The sequence below is a fragment of the Lipophrys pholis genome (assembly GCF_963383615.2).
Source record: "Lipophrys pholis genome assembly, chromosome: 1".
In the NCBI taxonomy this organism is placed as follows: domain Eukaryota; kingdom Metazoa; phylum Chordata; class Actinopteri; order Blenniiformes; family Blenniidae; genus Lipophrys; species Lipophrys pholis.
The window spans coordinates 13,746,305-13,769,501 of record NC_137635.1 but is presented as its reverse complement, the minus strand read 5'-3'; the positions used below and the strand labels follow the sequence as shown (position 1 = coordinate 13,769,501).

The 23,197-nt window shown below is 45.9% G+C and overlaps 1 protein-coding gene across 1 annotated transcript in view; it reads left to right on the top strand.

Moving 5' to 3' along the window:
- Nucleotides 1–1,350: 1,350 nt before the first annotated feature.
- ankfn1a (ankyrin repeat and fibronectin type III domain containing 1a) overlaps nt 1,351–23,197 on the top strand; it is a 34,578-nt gene continuing 12,731 nt past the window's right edge. Inside the window, exons 1-8 of the mRNA XM_080473815.1 lie at nt 1,351–1,507; nt 2,173–2,335; nt 2,831–3,040; nt 3,123–3,322; nt 6,251–6,522; nt 9,046–9,083; nt 22,113–22,308; nt 22,848–23,058. Coding sequence (XP_080329941.1) covers nt 2,226–2,335; nt 2,831–3,040; nt 3,123–3,322; nt 6,251–6,522; nt 9,046–9,083; nt 22,113–22,308; nt 22,848–23,058 — 1,237 coding nt within the window. The 5' untranslated portion in view covers nt 1,351–1,507; nt 2,173–2,225. The remainder of the gene's footprint in view (nt 1,508–2,172; nt 2,336–2,830; nt 3,041–3,122; nt 3,323–6,250; nt 6,523–9,045; nt 9,084–22,112; nt 22,309–22,847; nt 23,059–23,197) is intronic.

Sequence of the window (23,197 nt, the reverse complement as noted above, 5' to 3'; positions counted from 1 at the left end):
TGGACGGTTTTCCCCCCAATTGGGCTATTTTTGTTTACGTCAGGCGGGGAAAAAATACATTGGGCTGGTGATTAAAATTTGGGCTGCTTTTGTCCACATTTGGTGAGTTTTTAATATTGTGAAAACAGCTCTCTCTCTCTCTCTCTCTCTCTCTCTCTCTCTCTCTCTCTCTCTCTCTCTCTCTCTCTCTCTCTCTCTCTCTCTCTCTCTCTCTCTCTTTCTCTTTAATAAATAAATAGCCTAAATAAATAAGTAATTGAATATAGCCTAAATGATCTGATTCATCCATGTATTAGTCAGCTGACCTGGCTTCCAGTGACTGTAAATAGTTCTTCAAGTTCTCAACATTGTTGAAGTTAATGGAAAGATGCTGATTCTGAATAAAGGTAAGATCACATTCGCCTTTTTGCACTGGGACTGATTTTGGTAACTGCAGCCCACTTATTCTATGGCATTGGCTGCTTGAATTAAAAACTCAATCAGCTGCTGTGCGACCAGGTCATTGTGCGTCTTTCAGCACCACAGGTGTGGAAAGCGGCGAGGAGAAGAAAAAAAAAGAGAGAAGGGAGAGAGGGAGGGAAGGAGAGGCACTCTGTATGTGCGTCATTTAATTGTGTTTTAAATTGTTTTGCATGTAGTCCTCATACAGGTCACTTGTGACGTAAATAACTAAATATATGAGGCCTACACTCCTTAAAAGTGCACATTTTTATGTGCAGTTGGCATTATTACTAATCAGGGCCTGGCGCTAGGATGCCAGAGGTTCAATTTGCAATTTGTGTAGCCTATGGTTGATCTCTTGTTCGTTGCCATTTGCAAAAACCTATTTATCTATCAGTTACATGTGGTTATTTGATGCGGAGGGGAAGCTCTGGGTGTGTTTTCTTTAGCATGTGTTACGATTTTGTGGGTTTGGGCTGGTTTTTATTGGAATGGGCGGGGTCTAAGATGTGATTGGGCTGGAAACTGTCAATCTGATCTGGCAACGCTGCCTCCCTGTAGATAGAGGCGGCTCCGGGGCAGTATTGAGACCGGCCCTCCTCCTCCTCCCTGTAGATAGAGGCGGCTCCGGGGCAGTATTGAGACCGGCCCTCCTCCTCCTCCCTGTAGACAGAGGCGGCTCCGGGGCAGTATTGAGACCGGCCCTCCTCCGCCTCCCTGTAGATAGAGGCGGCTCCGGGGCAGTATTGAGACCGGCCCTCCTCCACATGTGCTGTAATGTGAGCTGTGCTCGGTGTATTTTGGGATGTTTCACACGGAGCAGCACAAAGACACGTTTCCAGGCGGAGGCCCGGCCTGAGCAGATGTTCCTGCTCCGAGAGGAAGAGGAGGGGGAAGAAACAGAAAGACGAAGAGGAGAAGAAACAACGGCAGAAACACAAAGAAGAGCGGGAGAAGTCACGGTGAAGTTCACTTGCACAGATTTTTAGCTCTGAGAGGAGGAAGAGGAGGAGGAAGAGGAGGAGGAGGACAGCCCTAGGATGACTCCGGATACAAACCACTGCAGGTGTGTGTGTGTGTGTGTGTGTGTGTGTGTGTGTGTGTGTGTGTGTGTGTGTGTGTGTGTGTGTGTGTGTGTGTGTGTGTGTGTGTGTGATGTTAGCGCTTAAGCTCGGTTTGCCTCTCATACTGATTTCTCGCCATCAAAGTGTAAATAAAGTTTTCCATTTGGCGAATTTACCCTCAGAACTCTCACCGAGAACTTGTACATTAAACAGAACAAAACAAACCTGTATTCCTGAAGCGTTTCTGCAGTTTATGGTCTTATCTCACAGCTGAACGTGTCCATGAGGGTCCTCTCTATACTAATGCCGAACTGGTTTCCATGGTAACGGCACTCCTGCTGACTCAGCTAACTCACCTTAACTGTTGGGAACAATGCTATTAGAAACCAGGTCACTATTAAACATTAAATCTATTGACAGACTTACCGAGCATCAGTCAAACACAATTAACATTACCTTCTTGTTTGCTATTTTTAACTCACTGCTAGTTGACAGCTCAGCAAGTATCTGCTCTGACTACCTGGATAGAGTTAAACAAGTTAACTCAAAGTAATTTGATCAATCAACTATTAATTAAACTTATCTACTACCAACTAGCCAGTTGTCGTACATGTCAGCCCTCATTGAAGGTTTGAGCTGCGACTTTGTTTTCTTTGTGTGTTTTCAGCGTGTGCACGTTCAGCCGCCTGCTCTCCTGACGTCTCTCAGATATGGCTGAAGATGTCGGTGGATTCTGATAACGCCTGCGTTCTCCTGTCGGCCCGAGACTCCCGAACATCCTGCATCTTCCAGACGGCCGACGAGAAGGATGAGATCCCCACGGAGGAGAGGTAGTTTGCATGAACCTGAGAGCATTAGCCCCTCCTCAGTGCTGCATTGTGTGTTCACAGCATCATCATTAACTACAGGTTTAGCTGAGCAGTAGCAGGTTTAGTAGAGCAGTAACTGCAGGTTTAGCTTAGCAGTAGCAGGTTTAGTAGAGCAGTAGCAGGTTTAGTGGTGCAGTAACTGCAGGTTTAGCTGAGCAGTAGCAGGTTTAGTAGAGCAGTAGCAGGTTTAGTAGAGCAGTAGCAGGTTTAGTAGAGCAGTAGCAGGTTTAGCTGAGCAGTAGCAGGTTTAGCTGAGCAGTAAGAGGTTTAGTAGAGCAGTAGCACCAGATTTAGCAGAGCAGTAGTTGTGGGTGTAGCAGAGCAGTAGCAGCAGGTTTAGTAGAGCTGTAGTAGCAAGTGTACCAGGAGGCCTTCAGGTGTAGTTTTCAGTTTGCTACTGAACTCTCCAAACACTGACAGCTCTTCCTCCTCCTCCTCCTCCTCTTCCTCCTGCAGCGTCCTGGAGATGTTGAGTTTCTCCAAGTTCTCAGACCTGGAGACATGGCTCTGCATGCCATCCTCTCTTCTGCTGCCGCGAGCGATAGATTCGTCCGCCTCTTCCTCCTCACATGCATCCCACCGGTCCTCCGACTCCCTCCCGGGCTCCTCCTCTTCCTCGCGGCGCTCCACCTGCAGCGAGCCCAGCGAGGCCGCCACGCCGCTCAGGTAGGACGTCCCGATGTGTCTGCGTTGCTTTCAAGCAGTTCCGCAGTGTCTGAGCTCTGATGAAGTGTCTGTGGTGCCGCAGCTCCTCCCTCTTGTCGCCGGCTCTGGGGAATGACGTCACTTTCATGTCCAACTCCACGCCGCCGCCGCCGCCGCCACTCCTCACCTCCACCCCCAACTCCGTCTCAGCAGGACACTCTGCCTCCCCTCACAGTGGCGTCAACATCAGAAAGCGGCGGCGGCTCGCAGCCAGTCCTGGAGGACTCCACTGGACCCCCGCAGGTGAGAACAGGAACTGCAAAATTAGATTTTCACAAAACTTGAAACAACGTTCAAAATTTTGTCAACTTATGTGACACACAAATTACATTCAGTTTAAATACATTCATAAAGGACGATGTGAGGTTTAGCAGAGCAGTAGTAGCAGGTTTAGTGGAGCAATAGCGTCAGGTTTAGCAGAGCAGTAGCAGTATGCTTAGCAGAGCAATATCAATACATTTAGCAGAGCTGTAGCAGCAAATTTAGCAGAGCATTAGCAGTCGGTTTAACAGAGCAGTAATTACAGGTTTAGCAGAGCATTAGCAGTAGGCTAAGCAGAGCAATATCAATACATTTAACAGAGCAGTAGCAGTCGGTTTAACAAAGCAGTAATTACAGATTGAGCAGAGCAGTAGCAGCAGGTTTAGCAGAGCAGTAGCAGCAGGTTTAGCAGAGCATTAGCAGCTGGTTTAGCAGAGCATTAGCAGCAGCGGGTTTCCAATCGATGCATTCTGGGACGAGAGAAATAACTGGTGTGTAGCTCTGTAAGACGACGCGTTTGTCCTCGTCTTTACATTTGTTGTGAAAGTTTTGTGTTTATGAGCGTTGCCACCACTGAGACTGATGCTGATGCTGATGCTGATGCTGATGTTTAAACTTGATGACTCTTCGTCTCTCTGGTGGAGACCATCAGGTATAATGGTCGTTCCCCCCCCCCCCCCCCCCCCCCCCACGAAGGAAGACGCGTTTCTCTCCTCCCCCCCCCCCACGAAGGAAGACGCGTTTCTCTCCTCCTGTTTACTCTCTCCGGGCTTCTCCTTCCTGTTCTCTGACCCCACCCTGCAGGAGAATGATAATCAGCTTCCTGATGGAGCGATTACTGCGTCGTCTCCTCCTCTTCCTCCTCTTCCTCTTCATCAGGAGCTCTCTGCTGCTGCTCTGTGAGTTCAGATCAGATACAGAGTTAAATATGAAAACTGTCCTTTGTCACGTCCTCCTCTTCCTCTTCCTCCTCCTCCTGTTTCCTGCCTCCAGCCTTTTGGACACTCCTGAGGAGTGTAAACATATAAACAAGCAGTGGCGGATGTTTATTATAATTTGTCCTTGAATATTTATTGAACGATTCCAAATGGTCTGTCCGCTGCCCTCCATGGCTTCTCCCCTGGTTGCGCTGCGTTAAGAAGTGTAGTTTCATGTTAAAGCCTTTAACCAATCACGTCACAGCCATCACCTGTTGCCAGGGTCAAAGAAATCTGCCTGAGGCATTCCCGCTCAGTTCTGCAGGCCTCTGCAGCGTAGAATAAGTCCTGCTCAAACTGTTGCTTCAACCAGGCCTCGGGTGACGTCGGCGTATTCGCGCCCTCTGATTGGATCGTCAGAGTTTACTAGTCACAGCGAGCGAACTGCATGTGTAGCGTTTGCATGAGCAAAGGAATTGTGTGGACAAGAAGAGAAAGGGATTAAGTTGTAGATTTATTGTCAAACCCTAAGACCAACGATTGTTTAAGACCATCAAAAACTGATGTTTGCCATGCTCCTGGACGCCCCAGAAGTTTCGAAAACATCAGAAAAATATCCCGGCGTCAGCCTCCTCCAGCTGAACTCAGAGCCACGAAGCACTTTGGATCTGTCTCTCTGATGTGTTTCATGGAGGATTCTGCAGGAAAGTCTTCCACTGAACAAGTAAAGATCCAAACAAGTAAAGATGTAAACATGTCAAAATGTCATGAACAAGTCCTCAAAGCGGCGTCATGGATCAGAACCAGCTGTGAAATAAAACATCAGAACATTCTCAAAGAAACGGAATTCAACAGAGACGAAGCTCTCCTCCTCTTCTTTCTCCTATTTGTTCTTCTGTTTTGTTCTGTAATTATTTCTTTTTTCTTTCTTTCTTGAACTTTAAGTCACATGAAGTGAACTCGACACCTCTCCTGTGTCTGTCATCACTGTCAGGAATCACTGACATGAGCGTGTTTGAGTAAAGAGTGGTTAGCTTTGGCACGAATGCCACTTCCTGTTATGACGTGACGACGTCAGACCTCAGAAATGGTTTGAATCTCATCTCTCTCCATGTTCCACTCATGCAGCCCAGGCTGAACGGGAGGAGCAGGATTTCCCCCCCCCCTTCAGCCTGCTGCAGGGTGTTTTGTCTCATATGTCCAGCAGAGGGAGCTCTTGCTGCAGCCTCACGGTAAATGAATGAGACGTTCGGTTCTGTTTATTTTCCTCAACAACCACCTCAGGTGGCTTCAGAAGAGACAAGAAGGATGTAAAGTGACAGCAGCGTGTCTGAGGGAGCATCCCCAGCCAGAGAAAACTTCCTATCCAGCATTTCAAACCTGAAAATTCATATTTTTAAAATTAAACTTACTTTTGAATATATATATATATATATATATACTAAACTTTTTAAACGTATTGATTTATTTTAGTTTTATTCCACGAGTTGAAAACCGACCTGATGAGTCACACACATATGCTTCATCATCAAGATTTAATGCTGCAGCTCAGGTACACACCTGTCAGCAGCCTGATACCTCACACACACACACACACACACACACACACACACACACACACACACACACACACACACACACACACAAATGGAGTCTGCATGAATAGAAACCTGAGGCCGGCTGATGATGGAGCCTGTGTGTTTGAGACGTTCACGAACTGAGTGAACTCTTTTGAAGACGTTGGCTCGTCGTCCTTCGTACAGCGAATCATTTACTCACCGCCGCCTCTGAAATGTGCAGCCGCATCAACACAAACACCTTCTTGACGCATTGTCCTGTCAGCAGAGCGTCACTTCAGGTGGTGTTTGTGTGGAGATGCTTCCTCAGAGACAGAGGAAATGGCCACACACACGACGCTGTTCATATTAATGTGTGTATGTTAAAGTGTGTGGTGTAGAGTAACAGCGAGGGGTCTCTGGTTTCCGTTTTCCAGGTTCAGTGCAGAGGGACTTCTGGTCACCTGATCCTCCTCCCGGTCCGAGGGGGAGCGCGACAGCAGCAGCAGCAGGAGGAGCAGTGGGTGCGAGGAGCCTCCCCCTGTGCCGGGTGGGCGGAGCCTCTGCGGCGTGGTCCGGTGAGCGCCCGGCCCTGAGGAAGACGGTTTCTGTGGACGAGCGTCTGCTGCAGGTGGCGTGCGGCGAGCAGCGACCGCCTCGACTGCTGAGCCGCCTGGAGAGAGGCCGCAGGAAGCTGCGCAGCATCCAGGTCAGTGTGTGTGTGAGATGGACATTTTTTCCATTAAGAGTTCCATTAAGTTAAACGTTGGCAGACAATCTTTTTTATAGGGAATGAAAGTCAGGTCAAAAGTCACAGAAGGTTGCGTGTCATCGTTGAAAATTTCCTGTTAAAAACACAGAACTTTGTTTGACTTTCACAAGCCGGGCCGGGTTTTTGTCGTGGTTACTTATTGCAGGGATGTAAAACGTATTTTAATTCAGGAGCCACAAATAGTCCAATTTCATCTTGAGCATGGGGGACCGGTAAGATAATGCCATAATAACCTGGATTTTAAGTTATACTTTTACGTTTTTTTCTTTGTTGTGGTGAGTAGTCGTGATGAATTTGTCTATATTTTCACAAAACCAAACAAATACTACTGAAAATGACTACAATCTCAAGAAAAAAGCAAATTTTAATGAGATGTACTGGTCCAAAATACAGTCCTTTGTCAAAAACACTTCTCCTGTTGCTGCCGTTGTAGCAACGAGGGAGCTTGCTCTCATGGCAGCATCACAGATGCTGTCCTGTCATTCTACAGCACTCCAGCAGGGGGCGAGCTCCTCTCCTCTCTCTGCAAAAGAGATGTTTGTTGGAGAAAAACTTCCTGCAGACTGAGGAGAAAACACTCACACACACACAGAGTAGTCAGATTACTCTGAGCTTCCAATATCTGTCCCAAAGGATATTTTCTTAACTTTCAGGCAGCGAATATTTAGTTGTTTTTTTTATCGCGCTCACGCTGTAAACTAAATGAGTATTTAATTTACAAATCTGCATTTAAGACCACAAAAAGGTATTCCATTTGATGTTGGTGGTCTTAAGATTTGTAGCGCCGCTACGAAGCTGCCATGAGTTGTCGACAAAATTGCCGATAAAAATTTGCAGACGACACTGTGCGCTGGTTAAACCTGCTCCTCTTCCTCTCCCTTCACTGTTCTGACATGAAAATGCCGGCGGCGGGTGAGGCAGTGAGTGGCGCCTAATACGCAGCGCCGTTTGCCGCCAAACGCGCGCCAGCTCATCATGTTTAGCATCACTGGTGTGTGAGCCCCGAATGTCCCTAGCGTGTAGCATGTAGCATAGCTCGGAGTAACGCGCTCTAATCTGATTGGCTAAGATCTGTGTTTAACGTGCGGCATGAGGGCTGATGAGCCAATCAGAAGCAGAGTTGGGCGTGTCATTACGAAGTATTACAAACCGCTAAATTATACCAAGATTATGTGACAATTAGCAAATATCATGGACGGATAGTCCTACATGGAACTGGTTCTAAAAATAAATAGTGTTTTGGGGGTGATTATAATGACTCCTAACTTGAGTGGGTACCCGCTTCTCCAGGATCAATACACAACTGACTGCAAGTATCTGATCATTAATGAAACTGTGAGATTATTTGTACTTTTATTAAATCTTCAGAAGAACGGTGACTGTGTTTGGATGATACACAGGCTGCTTTGACTGTTTAGCAGTGATGTTCTAATAAAGGGACTTATTGTGTGTGTCTCTCTCTCTCTCTCTCTCTCTCTCTCTCTCTCTGTATTTGTAAACCTATTTTTATTTTAAATTGTTTGCTTCATTTTATTAATTTGGTCATATAATTTATTGTTTACGTTTGTCATAGGACAGGTGAGCTTTTATGTTTTGGCTCCTGGATTGTATTAAAAATAAAATGAACACAAGTTAATCGCAAACATTGTTTTTATTTTTTTATTTTTTTAAATTAGTCTTTGAATAATCAGAAAATGAGTCAAAAGATTAATCATTAGAAGAGTAGCCGTTAGCCGTTAGTCAGCACTGAAGTTTTTTTTGCCATACTTTTTTTTTTTTTGCTGTATATTGTGTTTAGATGTGTCTGGGAAACATCCAAGCTGCGAAGAAAGTAGCATTAGTGTCCAATTAGGAAGCAATTTGCGCTGACCCTGAAATACGCTTTGAAATGGGCATTAAATTCTGTGCTAAGTAGTCTTAAAAAGGTCTTTAAATTTAAGTTCTAGAAACCTGAAGCAACCCTGAAATATTTAAGTGTGCCTTTATACAGTGTAAGAGGTTAAAGTTTGAAGCCACGGCTTTCAAACTAAACTCAAAACATGAGAAAATACTGAATTTATGTTTTAATTGATTACCACTACAACTGGCCTGAAGCGGGAGTCTATGAGCATGATCGTGGCAGTTTATTCTTATTGTTCACATCAAACTCGTTTCAGTGGGTTTTGAAATTGTGAAAGTGAATGATAAAATAACTTCTGACATGAAGTACAAAATGTGTGAATTATTCTCAGCTAGACACATGAAGTTTGTTTGATTTTACGCGTGTCTCCTCTTCATCTCACTCAACAAGTTACTGATTTGTTATTTCCTCAAAAATTTGTTCAGCTTCTTAACCAAGTGACTGGTTACTTTTTATTTGTAGTAACTACTCAAGAATCTTGAGTTTCCTGGTAATTGATGATAGTCATTTTTCCTGGAAAACACTGCATTTCATCATATTCCCCTGCGTTGCCTTCACAGACCATCAACACTGTGGGAAGATACGACACCAGAAAAAAGTGAGTCTGATTTAATTTTTATTTATTTCCTGCTCCTCTTCCTTCTCTTCCTCCTCCATCAGTGATACATCCTGAGTCAATAAAGAGGAGGTGAGACCTCTGCAGGTTTCACTGGGAGAATTTGACCAGATAAACGTCTATTAAATAGAACACACACACACACACACACACACACACACATACACATTAAGGGGCCCAGGGTATCCATTAGGTATAATGGCCTGTGGCTCCAGTTGCCGTGGTGATGGAGAGTGTGTGTGTTAGCTGCTCTTAGGTCGGTTTATGAGTGTGTGAGAGGCTCGTCTCCTCGCCCGCCTGAACACAAACATCCAGTGAGCATCACAGGACACTGCAGTATTCCGATTTCTCTCACCCAGCTTTGTAATCCACTACTTGTTCGGTGGGAGGCTCAGAGCCCCCCCTGCAGGTCAGTGGCACATGGTTTCCGCTTTAATCTCCGTCAGTTTTCAAACTTCTATTTAACATCCATTTTTATATCGAACAGGATTTATGTTTTATTATGTCATCAGATTTCCTGTTACGCTGTCATATCTGATGCTAGAGGGCGTTTCCTCACGCTGCAGCCAATAGAAATGTGTCAATGTCTAAGCCCCGCCCCTTCCTCCCTGTGATACAGCCTGGTGGGTGTGGCCTCTGCACCAACAGCAGCTTCAGTGTGATTGGCTTCTGAACATGTCAGTCAATGAAGAATAGTCCCCCTCTGCTCTAAATCGTTTAATAGGAGAGTGTGTGTGTGTGTGTGTGTGTGTGTGTGTGTGTGTGTGTGTGTGTGTGTGTGTGTGTGTGTGTGTGTGTGCGCGCGCGCGCGTTAAAGGGGACATATCATGCTAAATCCACTTTTTTAGCCCTTAAATGCATTTTGTTGTATATTTAGAGTGTTTAGAAGTACAGAAAAGTTCAAAGTAGTCTCTTCAGGTGCTCCGTTGATATCTTTATATTCTGTTTTGGTCATATTTTGCGATCGGTTTCGATTTTTCTATTCTCTATTACGTTTTTTGAACAATGACGTCACAGTATTCTCAGCGGAACTGCCAAATTAGGACATCGACATTTCGAGCAATCCGCCATTTTTGTTTCTCGCTGCGATTTTGTAGTCCAACCGAAGTTACGAGAGGATAAGTCGAAATGTTCGGTTGTTGGATGTAGTAACCCACAAGCTTCGTTACACCGTCTCCCAGCATCAGAACCTTTTCGAAGTGCCTGGTTGAGTTTTATTTTTCACAGAAATGTACCCACATCTGTGGGTAAGGTCATTTTTGTGTGCGCGAATCACTTTAAGGATGACTGCTTCAGCAACCTCCGCCAGTATAAAGAAGGATTTGCCGAAAGACTTGGTCTGATTGAGCGGTCAGTTCCTTCTATCTATGGAGACGACGAACAGAGCACTTCGGTAAGCTGTATATAACGCTAAAAAGTGTGATGATAAGACGTCCCTGTCATTGTTTTGTTAGCATTAGCAGTTGCACCGTCTTCATATGTTAGCGCTGTGTGCTCGTTTTAGATTATAATGTAACTTCTGTGTTAAATAGTCGTTGTAATACAGGCAGTATTGTAGTAGTGGGCATGGATGGAGAAGTTAGTGTAAATATAGTAACACACCATTGCGTTACATCCATATGAAGACGTTGTTCTGTAGGTGCATCATCGTCATTTTCATCTCGCTCCGCCGGGTCCGACTCTGGCTCCAACATGTATGGCTGGATGGACAAATCTTCCGTTGTTGACATTTTGTAAATAATGTGTGAATATAAAGTTTCTGCGCCGCTAGATAATTGTATCTGTTCTATCAAACTACAAAGATGGCCGAACAGGGTGGCGTTGAACCGAGTGTCACCTCTGCAACCTGGAGAGGAGGCGGGGTATGAAGTGTCTCATTTGCATTTGAAGAGACCGCCCCAAAACGAGTTGCTCTCAGAAGCGCATCAGAAAAGGGGTTGAAAAGGGGCCTGTGGAGCTCTAATAATGAGGAATTCAGACCCAAGCATTGCAGTTTCGCGTTGTATAGACCACAACTGTATGATTTATATGTAAAAAGGAAGGATTTAAAAGCATGATATGTCTCCTTTAACACACCTGTCTGCAAAAAACATTGCCTTGTGTACGACTATCAAGAGGTTTAAAACACACACACACACACACACACACACACACACACACACACACACACACACACACACACACACACACACACACACACACACATACACACAGTCGTGACTATTTTTTCTGACTCATCAGTTAAACAACTCTCCATCCTTCTCATCTTCTGTCTCCCTCCGTCTCCCCCGTGACTGCAGCGCCCCCTTCAGCCCATCAGAATATTGCTGCTGTTGTTTTTGTGTTTTGTGGGTGTTGAGGCTGAGTTTGTGGATCATTCAGAGCTGGACACACGCCGGCGGTCACGTGGGCGTCTGCAGAGTCTCGTCGGAGTAACACATCCTCCAGTCTGAGCCTTTCTCAGACAGAGGCGCAAACAAGCTGCTAACAGACTGTTAACACGTCCGGCTTCATTTTTTTTTTTACTTTTTGACAGTCTGAATAATCCATTAAAACATTACTTTCCGCTGGTAGCATATTTACCATATAGCTGTCACCGATTTGTCCTCGTCATGTTAAATAAATCTTTTTCCACAGAGCAGTGTTGGGTTTAGCAGAGCATTACTAGGTTTAGCAGAGCTAGAGCAGGTTTAGCAGAGCATTAACAACGACTTCATGTCAGTTAATGATACTGAGCATGTGTAGAAATGAGCTTCAGACTTGAAATCTGATGAACATAGGAATCAAACACTGAGCAAAAAATTAGAGCGCATGCAGATGCAAAACACTGCTCACACTGGTTTTTCTTCACAACCAGCACAGGATTGAGCACTAAAGGTATAACTATGACCCTCTGTGAGGACTGTAGCTATGCAGGTGGTGTGTTTGGAGCTCCCAGCCATGCAGAGTGAGTGATAATGACCGCCGTGCATCGCCCGGGCGGCTGTGAACACGGCGTTTGTGAAATGGATTGAGTCGTTTCCTTCCTGGCACTCCCTCTCTGAGGAAAACTCCCACACGCTCATAACACTGCCATGACACTCTTGCTGCGAACGCCACATTAACACTGCGTGTGCTGAGTCGTGACTCCACTTCTCCTCAACTGCATATTGTAATGAGTTCCAGCACCATGGTAACGCCTCCACCAATCAGATTAACAGAAGGGGGGGTTCACTTACACCTTTTTCTTTAAATCTGAATGACTGTCGCTGCTGAACTTGTCAACATCAGAGCATCAGTATTGACATTAAAATCAGCATTAGCATGTGCGCTCACCTTCCCTTGTTTTTATAATTCCTGTGTGTTCAGTCCGTGTTTGACCTGCAGGGGGCGCCAAATGACCAAAGTGTGATACTGAACATAAAAGTTTTGCTAAATGATAACATGGGATAAAGAAATGGCCAAATTACAAAAATGAGGTACAACAGACCAAAAACTAAAACTGGGCGAAACTCTAATTTATATTCCATACCGAACAATACGCGAAGACTTCACATTGCCGCAAACCACCTCCGCACAGCCTTTGCGTCAATGCCACTCGTACTTCCAGCAGTTTGTACGTTCAGTGCAACACAGAACACGAGAGGACAGATGAGGGCTGTGGCTGGTCCGCTGTGCTACGTCATGGGGGCACGTTTAGAAACTCCGCATGTGATCCAGACGATTGCTCAGGTGAAGGTGCACTTTAAAAGTGAACAGCAAACCTCTCAGGCGCAGGGCAAAGAATTCTGGTTTTGGTGCCGTCCACAATGCTTTGGACACCTCAGATAATATGGACGACGCCGTGCGGGAAGCCAGCGTGTCGCTCGCAGCTACAGTATACCGGTTTGCATCTTTAACTAAAATTTGCTGCGTCGTTGTCATTATGATTGGGGAAAAAACACTGCCAATGAGTCCCATGCGGTTTCACAACCGATCCCTCTGCATCTCTTTAGTGTTATGGCGGTGCACTGCTACACTTACAACCTCGACGCAGAACTTCCAGACCAAAGCGTCAGCCGATGTTCAGTCACAGTTGCAGTTGGTAGGAAATGAAGGAGAAGTTGAGACCTCCATAGGGTCTGCAGCACAAACCAACATTCATTCAGAGTCAGAGCGGAATGAAGTCTGTGACAAACATTCATGTGTGAATCGTGACCAAAACAACTTGTGTGTGAGATTTTCATCATCATCAGAGTGTGAATGCTCAGAAAACTTGACTGACTGTGTGGTCAGACAGAAGAACACAGTGCTGCTGAGAAAGGATTTAACCCTTTGACATTCTGTTCAGTGGTGAACCCCCCCCCCCCCCTCATCTGCACAGCTTATTTGTTTTCAGAATTACATTTCTTTTAAAATGGCTTTATTTTCAATAGTTGTATGTCCGTTTAAAAAGTAAACATGTGCGTCTCTATATAATTACTTCCTTTACGTTCCATGTTTATGAAAACAATGTAATTCTCTGCGCAGTCAGATACATATACCATTAATAAGACAGATGCATTCTCCACCACACAGCTCCTGATATCTCTCGATGACATTAAAGCCTGGATGGGTTTACTCTTTAAATTTTAATAAAAAGAATACTGAATTCCTGCTGTTTTTCCCAACGTTTTGAAGAGTCTGGGTGTGGTTTAAAATAATCCAGATGATATATAAGGTGTCCAGGTGTACCCAGGTGTCTGTGTCACTTATGCTGGAGGTCCAGAAATCGTCTCCCCAGTGCTTTGGTGACATGTCCTCAGAGTCCTCCCTGTGCTGGACCTCTGCTCTCCAAAGACCTTGAGAGTGTAACAGAACTGAGATGTTCTGAGGAACTGTGAAACTGCTCACTCAGTGTGTGTGTGTGTGCGTGCGTGCGTGTTAATGCTGCAGAGCACAGCGGAGGCTGTTAGCAGCTCGTCATTAAAGCCGCGACACGTTGACTCTTTCAGAAAGTGAAGACATGCTGTGAAAGACTCTCACGAGTTTCAATTTGTTCTTTAATGTGTTATAAATGATGACAAAATATAAATAAATAAAATGAAAAGACTCGGCTGTCATCACAAATTTTGCAATTTAAAGATATTCTGATATTGCGCCAACTCAGAACTGTCAGGGAGCGTGAAGACACAAACATATGGTCGAGTTCAAAGTTTGTTCTCCAAAAAGCTTCCAAATAGAGATTATTAAACAAAATGAAAGAGTGAAAACAGAAAAGAAACAAAGGAAGAAACCTAAACTAGAGCGATGACAAGCAGATTTGTAACGTGAATTTGTGTTCGACAACAGAAGGTTTGAGTTCTTTCATGTGTTTTGGTCATCAGTTTGCTTAAATTTTGATGGTCTTTTGGCTTTTAGTCTGTGAATTTAAGTTATCCAACAGCATTAATTTTAGTTGTCGTTCAAATGAATTTTGTTGTTTGGTACCAATTTTGTTGATGAATTAGTGAGAGCTTTGGTGGTTCTCTAGCATGACTTGCATAAATTACAGTTATCTGTTAGAGTGAATTATTGTGGATTTTACTTCTAGTTAGATTTAGCACAAATATTTGTTTTTAGTTTTGTAAGTCAGTTCAAACAAATTTTGGTTTTGAATTCGTAAGAACCTTGGTCGTTACCTAGCATGTATAGCATACATTATAGTTATCGGTTAGAGTGAATTTGGTCAATAACATTGATTTTGTTGTCAATTATTGTGAATTTTAGTTTGGAGTCAGATTTATTTTCAGTCTTAAGTTGGTATGGATTTTTGTTTTCTCATTTTGTTTGTCGATTTTCATTCATTTGTATGAACTTTGGTCATTAGCTTGCTTGAAGTATCATAGTCATCATTTAACTAGAATTTTGGTCGTCGCTGAAGTTGCCTCTGCACTTTGGTTTAGTTCAAATATAAAGATAGACATATGTGACACAGCTCAGAGAGGCAGATCCTCATTTTGAGGTTTAAATACCTCGCCGGAGCTCATGGTAACGCTCACGTTAGTGAGGAGGAGGATTTGATGTTCATGAGTGAAACAGGACAAACGTCCGTGAACGTGCTAACGTCTGACTCCAGAGGTCAGCCTGAGGAACACGTGAATGCACCTGAATGCATCACACTCTTGCTCTCTGTCACACAAGAACAGAAATGCGGTTCTTTAACCGCACTACACAGAGCCCCGTCCTCTTCCTCTTCCTCTCCTCCTTTTTCTCCTACTCCTCCTCACCTGTTGCTCTTCATTGGGCGCCATGGAAACAGGCAGCTGTGAACCAATCGGCAGCAGCGCAGCCTGGCAGGATGTAATTGTGGCGATTGTTTGTTGGTGCTGAAGCGGACGATTGTTGGCTGGCATCGCCTTGCTGGGCGGATCGCCCCGACAAGCTGCACATGTTCCGGTCCCACAGATGTGTGTGTGTGTGTGTGTGTGTGTGTGTGTGTGTGTGTGTGTGTGTGTGTGTGTGTGTGTGTGTGTGTGTGTGTGTGTGTGTGTGTGTGTGTGTGTGTGTGTGTGTGTGTGTGTGTGTGTGTGTGTGTGTGTGTGTGTGTGTGTGTGTGTGTGTGGGTGTGTGTGTTTTTGGGTGGGTGTCTTCGAGGTTGAGTGGTTTGAACCCTGAGAACAAAAACCTGCAGAGATGCTTTGGCGTGTGACACACACACACACACACACACACACACTCTGTCAGTCTGATCCAGTGTGTGTGATTGTCCTCATTCCAGCGCTGTGTCATAGTTTAAAGTTTCACCGCTGCTCGTCTTTGATCTGAGCTGGTTTTATTTCCCTGAGTGAAAGTTTCCTCTCAGCTGTTACACAGAGCCCTTTCCTCCCCAGCAGCTTCTATCTCCGCACAGACTGTAAGTGGACCAACAATCTCACACCGTGGAACGTGGAAGAACCAGGAACCATCAGAGGAACTTTACCCAATTACTATGAATCATCCTAGGAACTTTGTGTGTTTCCACTGCGAACATTCAGCTTCGTGTTGATGTTCGTATGGTTGTGCACTTGGTGAAGGTTGCTAAACTTTGTGGGTGTGGTCTGCAGTGGTGACCTCCTCTGATTGGATGACTCCTGGTTGAATCGTATTTCAGCCTCCATTTTTCTCTCATTTCTCTCCATTTTGATCAAATGAAGTATGGAAACATTTCTGATGGATCTGTCTCGTTATGAGAACTCGTTTGCACCAAAAGCCAAGTAGAGCCTCGGACACAAAGTATTTTAGTAGAACCATCTTGGATGAGGACTCTCTTGTCCAGTACATTCACTTCTATGGATGGATGAGGTCTTCACACTGATAAATAATTATAACTCACTGGATCAGCGCAGGTATTTTGTCCCAAACTGAAGACGTGTCACTGTGATCCTGGATTAGTTTATTCATTTAAAATGTGGCCTTCCATAATACACACAGCAGTGTATCCATGTGCTGTACTCACAATACAATGTATTAATATACTCTAATAAAGAAACGCTTTAATTGTTTGAGTTGATCTCTTTCCTAAAAAGGAATATTGGGACGGTAAAACCTTTGTAAAATGTGATTTCTACAGATTCTTGTGTGTGGTTTCACTCTAACTTAATGTGATGATTTGGTGCAGCCTCAGTTCTTAAAACCCCGACACGACGGACATTAACTGACGTTTCTGTATTCAAACTGTTTCGGAGCTCTGATCAAACCTGACGGTCTGTCATTAACATCTCAAAACTACACGCCGTGTCATGAAACATTCATTACAGTCGCTCCGACCTGACGATCAGCTTGTCATGAAGTCAGTGAGAAGAATGTGCATAAAAGATGAGAAAGAAATCTGAGTTATAGCTTGTACAATGTATAAATTGTGATTTCAAATGGATGTCATTATTACCTAACTGATTTAAATACAGTCTAATAGATATAAATGAGTGTCCAAACTTACATGATTTTGTGTGATGTGTTTGGAATATTGAACACACACACACACACACACACACACACACACACACACACACACACACACACACACACACACACACACACACACACACACACACACACACACACACACACACACACACACACACACAGTGTCTTGCTCAAGGACATTTTGTTGTTTGGACAGGGGGAGATGGGGAATCAAACCTCCAACCTTCTGCATGGGGGGTGACCACTGTACCTGCCGAGCCCCATTATTGTAAAGAAATTTGTCCAATAAGTGACTGGACTTTGGGAGGAATCTGTCCTTAGGGAGCATTTGAACTGAGGGGACTCCGAACAGCGGGAGGAGTCTGCACTGTGGAGCTCCTGCTCTTATTCTGATAGCTTGTTGTTTCTGTCTGTTGGAAGTGTCTCTTGGTTTTTGATCGGCTACTTCTTTAAAGCTCGTTGGATTTATTGTTTCTGCTTCAGACGTGTAAGGCTTCAAGTAGAGCTTCACAGAAAACTCCTGGGCTCTGCAGCGTGTGCCTGCTGGAGGAAAGAAAAAAAACAATCTGCTGCTGCTGTTTGTGGTTCCAGATTACAGCAGATCTCACACTGCTTCATCCTCTGTGAGCAGCTCATCCACAGTGTCTGCAACACAAGGACCCAAACTCCTGCAGCAATCTGACATTATGCAACAGGTTGAGCAGAGCAGCAGCAACAGATTATCTTTAACACCTCTTTATCCAACTCGGACTGTGGGAGGAAACACTCACACATGCACAGGGACAACATGCAAACTCCTCACAGAAAGGCCCAGCCTGGACTCAAACCCACGACCCTGCCGCTGAGGGCACTAACCTCTGAATCACTGCGCAGCCTTGAAGGAAACGTCAGGTGTTCACTGCTGCGGTGTGAGCGAGCAACTGTTACACAAGAAGGCACACTTTGCTGTGTGTGTGTGTGTGTGTGTGTGTGTGTGTGTGTGTGTGTGTGTGTGTGTGTGTGTGTGTGTGTGTGTGTGTGTGTGTGTGTGTGTGTGTGTGTGTGTGTGTGTGTGTGTGTGTGTGTGTGTGTGTGTGTGTGTGTGTGTGTGTGTGTGTGATGAAGAAGCTCCCTCCTCAAGTAAGAACCACAAAAGTGGTCAGACATCCACTTGCACAGCGGATTTAAACACTTTGACCATCAGCAACTGAACCGCAGTGGCGTGAACATCCAGTGGCACAGGCGTGCAGTGGCGTGAACGGTCGATGGCACAGGCAGTGGTTCCTGCAGTAACTGCAGAGTGCTGCAGAGGTCAGAGTTTGATTCTCACATCGTGAAACATTTTTTTTTTACTGTTTTTGCTGCTGTGATGTTTTTGTTTTTCTGATTGAGCTCTGAAACATCCGCAGACTGAAAACATTCAGATTCCTCCTCTCGACTGAGCGTCTCCCTCGCTGCTTTTGTTCTCCCTAATGTGAGAGGCTGCTGCCCCACCTCCTCCTGAGTGTTTGTGTGTGTGTGTGTGTGTGTGTGTGTGTGTGTGTGTGTGTGTGTGTGTGTGTGTGTGTGTGTGTGTGTGTGTGTGTGTGTGTTTTACACACACTGCACACACTCATCTCTCCATTCTCCGCGAACATCCTTGTATCATTACTCCCCCCCCCCCCTTCGCTCTGCCACATTGCAGCCTGTGTGTGTGTTTGTGTGTGTGCGTGCCGATGCGGTCGCCGGTGAACAGGTTGCCGGTTGCGCTCTCAGTAGAGTCACTCACTCGCAGCTTGGCGCTCCTCGTCTGTGAGGAGCTGCAGGAGCCTGCATCCCTCCCTGGAGGAGACGATGAGGAGGTGTGGAGGAGCCGCAGCGGGCAGGAGTTCTGCAGAGGGAGCGCGGCACGCTGTGATGGAGAGCCTTTAACCCAGCGTACCTCCTGCTCTCTCAAGACACTTGTGCTCCACAGCCCTGATCCCACTGCTGGAACATCCAGGAGCTGATCCAGGAACGGATCCAGGACCTGATCTAGGACCTGATCCAGGACCTGATCCAGCATCTGCTGCAGCTCAGAGAAAAGTTGGACTACGGAGAGAAACAACTCAGTTTGTCTGTTACGCTACAGCCAGAGTTTACGACAGTCAGAGCCGCTTCGAGCCAGGAGGAGCAGCAGAAGAACCAGGAGCATCAGAAGGAGAACCAGCAGCAGTCACAGGAGGACAAACAGGGGCAGGAGGAGGTGTGAGACAGATGCAGCAGTATGGAGGCTGCTGGGACTTTCTAAGCATGGTCATCAGGTCCTGTCACACCTGAGTCCCACCTGTCCTGACCCCTGATCCCTCCCCCTACTCTGCACCCCTCAGATCAGGCAGGCAGACCTGCAGGTTCACTCACAGCTGGAAACAGGGAGCAGGAGGAGCAGGAGGAGCAGGAGGAGCAGGAGGAGCAGGAGGAGCAGGAGGAGCAGGAGGAGATGCTGTGATCAGAGAGCTGCTTTACCCTGCAGGAGATCCAAGATCATCAGTCAGTCTGTAAGGGTAAAACACGCACACACACGCACACACACACACACACACAAACACAGGGTCTTAACTTTCAGTCATTTAAAAAAAATTTATCACTAAACATCTGTTTGAATGTTTTTGCTTGTCTTTTAACACAAAGTAATTATATGTCAAATATAAAGTAAACATACTTAACACATATTAAATATATATTAATGAGGTAGTAAACAGAGTAAATTTATATTACACATATGTATAACACTACATTTCCCACAATTCATCTCGGACTCAAACTTTCTGGATGCTTCTTTTAAGCTGCAGCTTCTCTGTCACCATGGTAACCCAAGCTGAGCATCATGGGTGCTGTAGTCTCCAGAGGTTTGTCAGCATCAGGGCTGTTGCCATGGTTACCTGCAGGTTCACATCTATGGAACTGTGTGTGTGTGTGTGTGTGTGTGTGTGTGTGTGTGTGTGTGTGTGTGTGTGTGTGTGTGTGTGTGTGTTACAGTAAAGTCCACGTTGTGTCATCAGACTGCAGCTCTGTGATTCACCGATGTCTCAATCGCACATCAATCTCTCTCTTTCTGACACACACACACAGACACACACTCATTACTGCATACAGTTTGTTGTCAAGGTAACCTCAGAATCTCTCACTTAGTCGTATGTGTCCCATTGATGTGGTGTAGTTTGGACCCACTGCACCTACCGGGGTTATGTGGTCATCTGTCTCTCCCTGGAGGTTTTAGTAACTTTAACCACATGTTGTCAGTCAGACTGAGGGGCTCCTGGCGGTTGTGGTTCAGCAGGGCGGGAGACTGAGCCGAGCCCCCCGTGGTGAACCCTGTCAGGACTCCTCCATACTCCTCTTTACTGACAGGATTCATCAGGCGTACGTCACCTCTCCATAAGCACAGACTGTTAATGACGACTGTGACATTTAAAAAAAAAAAACTGCCGGAAAGCAGAGAACTAGAGGTTTGTGTTCAGACTTGAGTCATTGCTGTGACTTCGAGGACTTCTGCAGTCCCACCGTCCAATCAGAGCAGAGGGTCAAATTGGTAACGTCAGAAACTCTCACTCATTCAACTTTTTTGCCTGAACATAAAATCATCAAGTGCTGAATGTGATTATATCATTAAATATCTAAATCAACTAAGCGTCTTGAACCAGCTTCATATTTTCATACCCAGCAGCTTGTAGCAGCTTGTGTGATGGGGCCTTTAAAAAAAACGAACTAATCACGCTTTATTAATCCTTCATGGGGAAACTTCTTTTTCATCATTGACCCATCCTATTTCTAGGAAAGAGGTAGACAGCCTCATTAAGATGCGCTGGTTTGCATATGGGGGTCAAGGGTCACACTCAGGGACCCAAAGTGGTGACCTACCCGCTGTGGGAATTGAACCTGTGAACTCTCTATCCCAGGTCTGCCGCCTTAAGTCTCCCGGTGTGAGTTTGGGGGCCCACAGTGATAACCCGCCCGCTGTGGGTATTGAACCAGCGAACGTCGTGATCCCAAGTGCTCTTCATGTTAGCTGCTGTGTTTTATCAGGGATCGTTCCACACGGTTACACGTCTTCAATTTTCACTCAATGTGGCTCGGAGTTGTATAACGGAAATCCTGGCTGCTCAGAAACATCCACTGTTATATGGATGACATATTCAGATGAACATCTTCATTTAGTTCATGAAAGTAATAAAAAAGATCTTTCATTTATTGGATTTCTCCTTCTCGCTAAGCTTGTGATTTCTCTCCCGTCTGACCCTGAAGCAACAAACTGTTCATAGTTTCTCTGCGAGGAAGCAGAAACCTGTCGTTTCATCTGAAGCTTCATGACAGCCGCATCGCTTCGGCATCAGCGAGCGGCTGAGCGAGCGAGTAATGTCTGCAGGCGACAGGAGGTCGTTTAGACGCAGAGTGAAAAAGTGAAGTGATTTCCTGTGACAGTGTGAAGGCTGAGAAACAGCGAGACGCCGCTGCAGCTCCGATGGTTCAGGCACTGGCGTGTAACAGCTCACAGGAGACGCTGCGATTTTACCCGCCACGGAATTCTGCTGTGTGCCGATCACACACTCTGAAAACAACGTTACACAAACCTGTGCGTGCGTCAAAACACTGGCATTTCTTACATATATTTGGTTTCTGCACCTCCCCCACACACATGCAGGAGTTAGTGGAAGGTTAAAACCAGCATCCATTGGCCCCGTTTACACCACAACAATTTAAATGCAAACACATCGTTTTTCTGCATTTCCATTCCAGAAAAGTTTGAATGACAGAAATGCTAAAAAACAAACATACAAAAAAAATGACGTAGTTAGCATGCCAGGCCACAAGTTGGCACTGTCAGTTGTTTTTGTAATGAAACCACACACACATGCACGCAGAGAACAATACGCTATAAACATTAACGACGTGACTACAGGGACATTCGTGTGGACAGACGACCAAGTTGGATTGTCATTACTTGCAACAGGAGAGTCGCTCCTTCTTGATGCCTTGCTCGTGGGCAGCAGTCTGACTCCACCTCTCTCTATCCCCTGATGCCTTGCTCATGGACAGCGCTCTGACTCCCCCCCCCCCCCCCCCCCCTCTCTACCCCCTCATGCCTTGCTCGTGGGCAGAACTCTGACTTCCTCTCTCTCTCTGTTCTTGCAGACGCCTCTCGGCCGTTATGACCCAGCAGATGCAGAACCTGCAGTTGTCTCACAGCAGGAAGTGCCCCGGCGGGCCCGCCTCCCCCAACGCCGCCAAGCGCCTCTACCGCAACCTGTCGGAGAAGCTGCGGGGGAGCACCTCCTCCTTCGAAGATACTTACTTCTTTGGCAAGACGGAGCGCCTCCGCAAGGCCTCGGTGGGTATTTGAAACGAGGCACCCGAGGAGTTAGTTGGTTAAGAAATATAACCTGTCTTCTTCACTTGTAACATCAGACTGTGGTAGAGCAGAACCAGTCTGATACTTGACTAGAATCTGTCCACCTAACCCAGCCTTAAGACGGGACCAAAACCAAAGTCAAGACTAGAATCAGTCTAAACCTCGACCACGCAGAACTCATCTAGACAAGATTAGAAGCAACACTAGACTAGAATAAACCTAGTCTGTGATACTGCCAGAACTAGCATGACTTTAGCAGAACTAGTCTAACACCAACCTTGAACCAGTCTGAGACGACACCCGAATCTAAGACAAGACCAGAAACGGTCTCAGAGGAGATTAGAGCCGGTCTAAGATTAGACTAGAACTGGTCGAAGACTAAGAAATCTGTCTAAGACTAGACTAGAACCGACTGGCCCAGAAGTGGCACCAAAACCAGTCTCAGTTTGGTGTGACTGGTCCAACGCTGTGTCTGAGCACTTACCCTGAACACCCCACCCCCACCCCCCACCCCACAGACCATGCAGGGCAGTGAGTGCCTCCTGGAGGCGGTGGAGCAGCAGGACCTGGACTCGGTGCAGATCCTCCTGTACCAGTTCTCGGCGGAGGAGCTGGACCTGAACACGCCCAGCAGCCAGGGCCTGACGCCGCTCGACATCGCCGTCATGACCAACAACACGCCCATCGCCAAGTTGCTGCTGAAGGCCGGCGGCAAGGAGAGCCCCCACTGTGAGTCCGAGACAGAAGTCAGAGGTCAGAGGTCAGGGATCTGGGTTGTGCTGATAACTGGGGGCGCTGCAGTTAATATTTATATTTTATTGTGGTTTATTGAAACTAAACTAACTTTCCTTGGTTGAGTTGCATTGGG